At 39.4% G+C, this 9,358-nt stretch overlaps 1 protein-coding gene and 1 pseudogene across 1 annotated transcript in view; both read right to left on the bottom strand.

Annotated features, from left to right (window-relative positions):
• Window positions 1-9,358, bottom strand: part of PIK3C2G (phosphatidylinositol-4-phosphate 3-kinase catalytic subunit type 2 gamma) — a 417,122-nt gene that overhangs the window by 150,598 nt on the left and 257,166 nt on the right. The window contains exon 19 of the mRNA XM_012559647.2: window positions 4,062-4,175. Within this exon, the coding sequence (XP_012415101.1) occupies window positions 4,062-4,175 (114 nt within the window). The remainder of the gene's footprint in view (window positions 1-4,061; window positions 4,176-9,358) is intronic.
• LOC111819171 (zinc finger protein with KRAB and SCAN domains 7 pseudogene) lies at window positions 838-2,369 on the bottom strand (annotated as a pseudogene).

The raw sequence follows: 9,358 nt of genomic DNA, 5'->3' as shown, positions 1-9,358 counted from the left end.
CCACAATCAACACCCATGGAAGCAGCAGTCAAGAAATCAAAAGATGCATTGCACTGGGCAAATCTGCTGCAAAAAACCTCTTTAAAATGTTGAAAAGCAAAGATGTCACCTTGAAGACTAAGGTTCACCTGACCCAAGCCATGATATTTTCAACTGCATCATATGCATGCAAAAGCTGGACAATGAATAAGGAAGACCGAAGAAGAATTGATGCCTTTGAATTGCAGTGTTGGTGAAGAATATTGAATGCTTGGACTGCCAAAAGAATGAACAAATCTGTCTTGGAAGAAGTACAACCAGAATGTTCCTTAGAAGCAAGGATGGCAAGACTATGTCTTACATACTTTGGGCATGTTATCAGGAGGATCAGTCCCTGGAGAAGGACATCATGCTTGGTAAAGTACAGGGTCAGTGAAAAAGAGGAAGACTCTCAATGAGATGGATGACACAGTGGCTGCAACAATGGGCTGAAGTATAACAATGATCGTGAGGATGGCACAGGACCCGGCAGTGTTTTGTTCTGTAGTACATATGATTGCTATGAGTCAGAGTCAGCTTGATGGCACCTAACAACAATAACAACAACAATCTAGACCCTCATCATTTACCTTTCCCTATCTAGCCAATCTATTTGGATCGGGAAGGCCATAGTCAAGAGACAGTAAAGAATAAATCAAGAGTCTTGGAGAATGATTCTACATAGACGATGAAATGCAAGAGCTGGAACAGAGAAAGGAAGATATGATCTCTATCCTTGAGAAGCACGCGATCTGATTATGAGTTGTGGAACTCTGAAGTCCTTACTTTGCCAATAGTGAAGACCTCCCCATCCTCATTTCATTCACAACATTTCTCCTCAGTACAGGTATTCTGACTCTCAGTGACTTGGGAACTCTAAGTGAACTTTTGCACATTCATGACATTTATAAGGTTTCTCCCCATTAGGGAGTCTCTGGTGTTGAATGAGATAAGAGCGGTGACAATAGATCTTTCCACATTCACTGTATTCATCGGGCTTTCCCGAGTGGATTCAGATGAGTTGAGAGGTCTGCCTGAAGGTGTTACCATGGTCATTACACTCACAGGGGTTCTCTCCAGGACGGCTAATGAGGCATGGCCTCCGATAGAAAGTTGTGCCACATTCATCACACTGAAGAATGTCCCTTCAGACCTCCTTGATGCTCAAGAAGACTGGAGAACAGATTAAAATGTTCTCCAAGTTTCTTATATTCCTCGCATTTTTCTTTTGTGGTATTTTGATTTTTATCCTTGTCTATTATTTCTAAGAAATCACTTTTCCAGTCTGCTTCCTACATCTGAGGGTTATTTTTCTAGCCCCTCTAAGCTATACACAGGCATCTCCAGCCTCCAGTCCCCAGGAACCATCCTGGAAAATTCTCCTGTTGTCCTGCCAAGTGACTCTCATCCTTCAGAAATTTCCTGCTTGGGAGTCAACTCTGAGTCTTCATCCTATTCTCACCTGCCGGGGAGGCCAGGCTGTGATGATTTTCTGGCATAATGTTCTGGTACAGGGCTCTTTGACTGAGTGCCGGACCTTTCCACTTCTTATGAATGGAGTTCACAGACACATTCTCATAGACTGCAGACGCCTGAGGCCTGATCATTGAAGCACAGTTGCCACTGCTTGGTCCCCCGAGTTTCCCACTTGGGGAAAGGCAAGAACCAGGAGAGCAAGTTGAGAAAATTTTCCTTGGGGAGGTGCCCACTGGGACATGGGGAGGCTTGGGGTAGGCTCCAGGGACAGAATCCCCACTGAGAAGTGAGACTGAAGGCCACTCTTCTATTGCATTCAGTGCCGTCTTTCCTCCAAAGGTATTTTCTGTTCCTGTGTTGGAGGTGAAACCTCTCCTGGCCCATTGAGATGGCTCTGGAAATCCTCTACCATGGACACGATTTTCTGCTCCTCTAGGATGACTCAAGGAGCCCTGGTTGCTCAGTGGTTAAAGTGCTCAGCTGCTAACCAAAAGGTCGGTGGTTTGAACCCACCAGCTGCTCTGCGGGAGAAAGATATGGCAGTCTGCTTCCGTAAAGAGGTACAGCCTTGGAAACCCTATGGGGCAGTTCTACTCTATTGTACAGGGTCATTATGAGTCAGAACTGACTCGAAGGCAGTGAGTTTTTTGTTTGTTTTTAGGATGCTGTAGCAACCCCAGGTCTGGAACTTCCTGGGAAGAATGTTCATGAACTGCTCCAGCACCAGTAGCTCTAAGATCTGCTTCTTGGTGGGTACCTCTGGCATCAGTCACTAGCAACAGAGTTCCCAGAGCTGGCTCGGAACCTCTTGTGGCCTGGATATCTAATGGTAACATAATGTCTGAAGTGCAGCCAGATTTTGCAAACAGGAGCATGACTCTTCTGGATAATATAATCCCGCCCCCTGGTCTGGCTTCTCAGCTTTACCATCAGGTGACCTCCTGCTCCTGTAAAATAGGCCAGGGGTGAGACCTAAAGCACCCCTGCTTGGTGGCCACTGTGACTCCAAGGAGAAGCTTATTCCAGCTGCAGCTGGTCAGATTAAAATAGTGGCTTGTAATTCAGGTCTGAGGAGCTGTTTTTCAGAGCTCTGTGTGTGGGTGGGAGGGAGAAGCATCGGGGGAGTATTGACTGGTCGTGTCTGCCCTGTTCATTGCTATGCCGGAAGGTGCCTGGTCCCGTATGAAACATGGCTGGTCAGAGAAATAGGACAAAAAGGTAGCTCTAACCAGAACAGCTTTGGAGCATCAGGTAAAGTGCTGTCAGGTGCAGAGTGCCATGGGCGAAGAGTAGGGTCCTGGACTGGTGACCCCCAGGCTGACTCACTCACAGAGGCACCTACGTGGGCATCAGTGGCAGCCATTCCTCCTCACTTGCGCCAATACCCCATACAACCGCTGCCCTTACAAGCCAAAACTCACATGAAATTTTAATTGTAAAAACTGCTTTACTTCTTAAGGAAAAACAAACAAAACCTTGAACTCAGTGATCCCTATTAATTCTACCCTAAGGTACTATGAAATGTTGAGTTTTCATATATCATCAGCATTAATCAATGAATATTTCTAATAATTTGAAAGTTATATAATTAAAAAATAAGCTATGATTTGGATTTTAGCTCAGGTAGACATAATTTATTCATAGAATTTGATGCCTTATTTTGTTATTTTTCAAAATATGTTTATTAAGCATATTAGAAAAGTTTTTAGGGTGTCTTTGTAGTGGCAAAGTCAAGAAAGGCTTCATCTTAAAGATGATGGTATCAAGTTTTAGCAAAACTCTTCACCTTCAAGCCAACCATAGTACAGTTGGTCTCCTAACACTGCATTTGTTTTCTGGATTGTCTTATGACTTTTCAGTTAAGTAACGTTTATTGTACACCCATGATAATTTAACTTCTTTACTTTTAAATCTCACTTATCAGTTCTTATCTCCATTAGTGTCTTTCTACTCTTGGACTTTCAAGAAGGAAGATACCCAAGTTCATCAGCAGCAAAGGAGGAAAAAGTGATCCTAAGTCAGAGAAGGTTGACTGAAGAGTTGCCATGTGACAGAGGCACAAAAAGAGAAGGAGTTCATCGGCCTGATCATGCCAAGAAGGCTTTCCAGGTGTGAGTCAAATGACAAAACATATTATGTAGTTCACTGACAGATGGACATCGATGAATTTTAAATTGAATCAAAATTGAGATGCTGTAGCTAATGATATATTAGTGTACTAGTTATGGTTATGTGCAGGGTCTAAATATGCATGAAATTAAATGCAGCCTGCATGGGGTAACCAAATCAACGATTTTGAATAAGTTGAAAAATCAATTCAGTGAGAAGTACTGTTATTTATTTATTTTTTTCACACTGAAATGACAGATAATTTATCTCTAAAGTAACAAATCATATGAGGAGGCCAAAATGGCCCCAAGTGGTCATAGTGCATCAAACAGAGCACACAGATTTGGATGGGATTCAATCACTTTTTTCCTAAAATAATGCAATGACAATTTATAAACTGTCAGCTAAACAATACAAAACAAAAATACTCAAGTTGCCTACTGAATAAATGGACTTACATCACGATCAATCCCTTTTACGCAAAGGGCAGGGTTCAGAGGAAGGTGACAAGTACCGGTATTTATCTGCTGAAAGAATTCCTCAAGTCTGTCAATTTCTTTCTTCAGTACCTCCTATGAAAAATCAGTAGAAAACATATTTAAGAAACTGTAAACAGCTTGACTTTTTTTTCAAGTTATAACTTCCTTCGTATTGATTAAATACACTCTTTAATTCAGGGGTTGCACACTTGCATGACTCAGGGGTCAGGTAGGTGATATACTCATGTATGAGGAGGCAGCAGGCTAAAGACAACAGGGAGTATGGGGAAAATGGGGAACTAAAGGGCACTGGCCAGTAACTCACCAATTTGCAATCCTTGTTTTAAGTAATTATTAACATGCTCCAATTCTGATAATTCCCTAAAATCTTAGTTTGTAGCTTCAAATACTTAAACTTAATACCAACAGTACATTTTAGAAAAAATACTCACATATATTAGGAAAAATAATAGCAAAAATGACAATTGCATAATGCATGATGATAGTATCTGTGAACAAACATTTTCTAGATACCAATGAGTGTCTCTCTGACACTTGATGTGCTCACTTCCTCATTTCTCAGTATCTGTGGAAAGTCAGAGACCACAAATAACATCTTTAGGATTATACACGCCCTGGCAAAAGCGGGGGGAGACAATAACAACAATTCATCACAGAACAAAAACAGCTTCTCTAACGCATTTCTGAAAACTACTTCAAGCCCAACTCTGAAAATTAGGGTATCATATTAATAATGCTTAGTTGACTCTTGAGACATTCTCAGTTTTTACTCCTGGCTCATTGGCAAGTAGTAGAATCCACTGCACCCAGAATACATGAGAGGAGCAAGGTAGAGAAATGAGGCAAAATTCCACCAATGCACTCTTTCTGTGTGTGTTCTTTGTCTTATCTAAACAGAGGTTTGCCTGCTGAAAATCATGGAGGGGAGTCTCTGCTTCCTTTGTTCAACCAAAATCTACTCTCCTTTTAGTACAGTTAGGTTTAATTAGTGCCTTTTTTTTAAGTAGAAAAAACAACTACCAGTAATTTATATTGTGAGAAATTATAAATACCTCCCACCTCTTTTTCTCTTGCTATTTTTTCTTTTTTTTAATTGTACTTCAGATGAAAGTTTACAGAAAAAATTAGTTTCTCATTAAACAGTTAGTACACATATTGTTTTATGACATTGGTTAACTACCCCAAAACATGTCAACAATTTCCCTTCCCGACATTAGGTTCCCTATTACCAGCTTTCCTGTCACCTCCTGCCTTCTAGTCCTTGCCTCTGGGCTGGTGTGCCCCTTTAGTCCCGTTTTGTTTTATGGGCCTGTCTAATCTTTGGATGAAGGGTGAACCTCAGGAGTGACTTCATTACTGAGCTAAAAGGGTGTCCGGGAGCCGTACTCTCAGGGTTTCTCCCATTCTCTGTCAAGCCAGTAAGTCTGGTCTTTTTTTGTGAGTTAGAATTTTATTCTACAATTTTCTCCAGCTCTGTCTGGGACCCTGTATTGTGATCCTTGTCAGAGTAGTCAGTGGTGGTAGCCGGGCACCATCTAGTTGTGCTGGACTCAGTCTGGTGGAGGCCGTGGTATTTGTGGTCCATTAGTCCTTTGGACTAATCTTTCCCTTGTATCTTTAGTTTTCTTCATTCTTCCTTGTTCCCAAAGGGGTGAGACCAGTGGAGTATCTTAGATGGCCACTCACAGGCTTTTAAGACCCCATGACCTCGCCTTCTACAAGTTGTGCTGGCTTCCCAGTATTGTGTACTATTGTACCCATTACCAAAGTTACCACTTATCTGCTGTCTGTTTACTGTTTTTCCATTCCCACCCCTCCCTTCCTTCATAACCATCAAAGATCATTTCTTTCTGTGTGTAGACCTTTTCATGAGTTTTTACAGTAGTGGCATACAAGATTTGTCCTTTTGTGATTGACTTATTTCACTCAGCATAATGTTCTCCAGTTTCATCTACATAATGAGATGCTTCAAAGAGTCATCATTGTTCTTTATCATTGCATAATAGTCCACTGTGTGCATGTACCATAGTTTGTTTATCCATTCATCTGTTGATGGGCATCTAGGTTGTTTCCATCTTTTTGCTACTGTGAACAATGCTGCAATGAACATGGCTGTGCATATGTCTATTTGTGTGATGGCTCTTATTTCTCTAGGATATATTCCTAGGAGTGGGATTGCTGGATTGTATAGTATTTCTATTTCTAGCTTTCTAAGGAAGTGCCATATCATTTTCCAAAATGGTTATATCATTTTGCGTTCCTATCAGCAGTGCGTGAGAGTTCCAATCTCCCCACAGACTCTCCAACATTTGTTATTTTCTGTTTTTTTGATTCACGCCAGTAATGCTGGGGTGAGATGGTATCTCATTGTGGTTTTGATTTGCATTTCTCTAATGGCTAGTGATCGTGAGCATTTCCTCATGTGTCTGTTAGTCATTTTAATGTCTTCTTTGGTGAAGTGTCTATTCATTCCTTTACCCATTTTTTTAAATTGGATTATTTGTCTTTTTGTTGTAGAGGTGTTGGATTTTTCTGTAGATTTTAGAGATTAGACACTTGTTAGATTTGTAATAGTCAAAAATATTTTCCCAGTCTATAGGTTCTCTTTTTACTCTTTTGGTGAAGTCTTTTGATGAGCGTAAATGTTTAATTTTTAGAAGATCCCAGTTATCTAGCTTATTTACTGGAGTTTGTGTGTTGTTAGTTATGGTTTGTATCCTGTTAATGCCATTTATTAGGGCTTCTATTGTTCATCCTATTTTTTCATCTATGACTGTTACAGTTTTTGGCTTTATATTTAGGTGTTTGATCCATTTTGAATTAGTTTTTGTGTATGGTGTCCTGTTTCTTTTATTTTGCAGACGGACACCCAGTTTTGCCAGCACCATTTGTTAAAAAGACTGTCTTTTCCCCATTTGATGGACTTGGGCCCTTTTCAAAGATCAGATGACTGTAGGTGGATGGATTTACATCTGAGTTCTCAATTATGTTCCAATGGTTGATGTGTCTGTCGTTGTACGAGTAGCAGGCTGTTTGGACTACCTTAGCTGTATAGTAGGGTCTGAGGGCAGGTGGTGTGAGCCCTCGCCTTTATCCTTCTTCTTCAATATCGCTTCACTTATCCTGGGCATCTTCCCTTTCCATATAAAGTTAATGATTAGTTTTTCCACCTCTTTAAAGAATGTTGTTGGTATGTGGATTGAGATTGCACTGTATTTGTTAACTGCTTTGGGTAGAATTGTCATTTTCACAATGCTGAGTCTACCTATCCATGAGCATGGTATGTTTTTCCATTTATGTAGATCTGTTTTTGGTTTCCTGTAGTAGTGTTTTACAATTTTCTTTGTATAGGTCTTTTATATCCCTGGTTAGATTTATTCCTAACTATTTTATTTTTTCAGGGGCTATTATAAATTGTATTGTTTTCCTGATTTCCTTTTACTTGTTCTCTTTATTGATGTATAGGAATCCAACTTATTCTTGTATGTTCATCTTGTATTCTGCTACTCTGATAAATCTTTCTACTAGTTCTAGTAGTTTTCTCGTGGAGTCTTTTGGGTTTTCTATATATAGTATCATATCATTCACAAATAGGGGCAGTTTTACTCTTCATTACCAATTTGGATGCCCTTTATTTATTTTCCTTGCCTTATTGCTGTAGCTAGGACATTCAGCACAATGTTAAATAGGAGTGGTGATAAAGGGCATCCTTGTCTTGTTCCTGTTCTCAAGCGGAAAATTTTCAGCCTCTCTTCACTAGGAATGATGTTAACTGTTTTGTATAGATGCCCTTTATTATGTTGAGAAATTTCCACTCTGTACCTATTTTAATGAGAGTTTTTATCAGGAATGTGTGCTGGACTTTGTTGAATGCCTTTTCTCCATCAGTTGAGATAATCATGTGAGTCTTTTATTTTATTTATGTGGTGGATTACATTGATTGATTTTCTAATGTTGAACCATCTTTGCATACCTGGTATGAATCCTACTTGGTCATGGTGTACTATTTTTTTGATATGATGCTGAATTCTATCAGCTAGAATTTTGTTGAGAATTTTTGCATCTATATTGATGAGAGATATTGGTCTGTAATTTTCTTTTTTTGTGGTGTCTTTTTCTGGTTTTGGTATCAGGGTTATGCTGGCTTCATAGAATGAATTCAGAAGTATCCCTTCCTTTTCTATGTTCTGAAACAGTTTGAGTAGTACTGGTGTAAGCTCTTCCCTGAATGTTTGGTAGAATTCTCTACTGAAGCCATCTGGGTCAGAGATTTTTTTTGTTGGGAGTCTTTTTATTACTTTTTCAATTTCTTCTCTTGTTATGGGTCTGTTCAGATTTTCAGCATCAGTCTGTGTTAGTTTGGGTAGGTAGTGTGTTTCTAGAAATTTGTCCATTTCCTCTAGATTTTCAAATTCATTGGAGTACAGTTTTTCATAACACTCTGTTATGATCCTTTTTATTTCATTTGGATCTGTTGTAATGTCCCCCATTTCATTTCTTATTTCAGTTATTTGTGTCCTCTTCTGTTTTAGTTTAGTCAGTTTGGTCAGTGGTTTGTCAATTTCGTTGATCCTTTCAAAGAACCAGTTTTTGGTTTTGTTGATTCTATTGTTTTTCTATTATCTATTTCATTATATCCTTTCTTCTGGTGGCTGTGTGTTTCTTTTGCTGTTCTCTTTCTATTTGTTTGAGTTGTGTAGCTAATGTTTTGATTTTGTTCCTTTCTTCTTTTTTGATGTGTATATCTATTGCTATAAATTGACCTCTGAACACTGCCTTTGCTGTGTCCCAAAGGTATTGATATGATGTGTTTTCATTCTCATTTGCTTCTAGGAATTTTTTTATTTCCTCTCTGATTTCTTCTATTATCCAGTGGTTTTTAAGCAGGGTGTTACTCAGTTTCCATGTAATTTGTTTTCTTTTCTCTTCCTGTTATTATATTCTACTTTGATGGTGTTGTGGTCAGAGAAGATACTTTGTAGTATCTGAATATTTTGGATTTTGTTGAGGGTTGCTCTGTGGCCTAAGAGGTGGTCTATGCTTGAAAACATTCCATGTGCATTGGAAAAGAATGTGTACTTTGCAGCTGCTGGGTAGAGTGTTCCGTATATGTCTATAAGTTCAAGTTGGCTGATTGTGGCCTTTAAATCTTCGGTATCTTTGTTGAGTTTCTATCTAGACGTTCTGTCCTTTACTGAGAGTGATGTGTTGAAGTCTCCTACCATTACTGTGGAACTGTCAATTTCTCTTTTCAG

The sequence above is a fragment of the Trichechus manatus genome, unplaced genomic scaffold, assembly GCF_000243295.1.
Source record: "Trichechus manatus latirostris isolate Lorelei unplaced genomic scaffold, TriManLat1.0 scaffold00289, whole genome shotgun sequence".
Lineage (NCBI taxonomy): Eukaryota > Metazoa > Chordata > Mammalia > Sirenia > Trichechidae > Trichechus > Trichechus manatus.
This window is presented reverse-complemented; position numbering and strand designations above follow the sequence as displayed.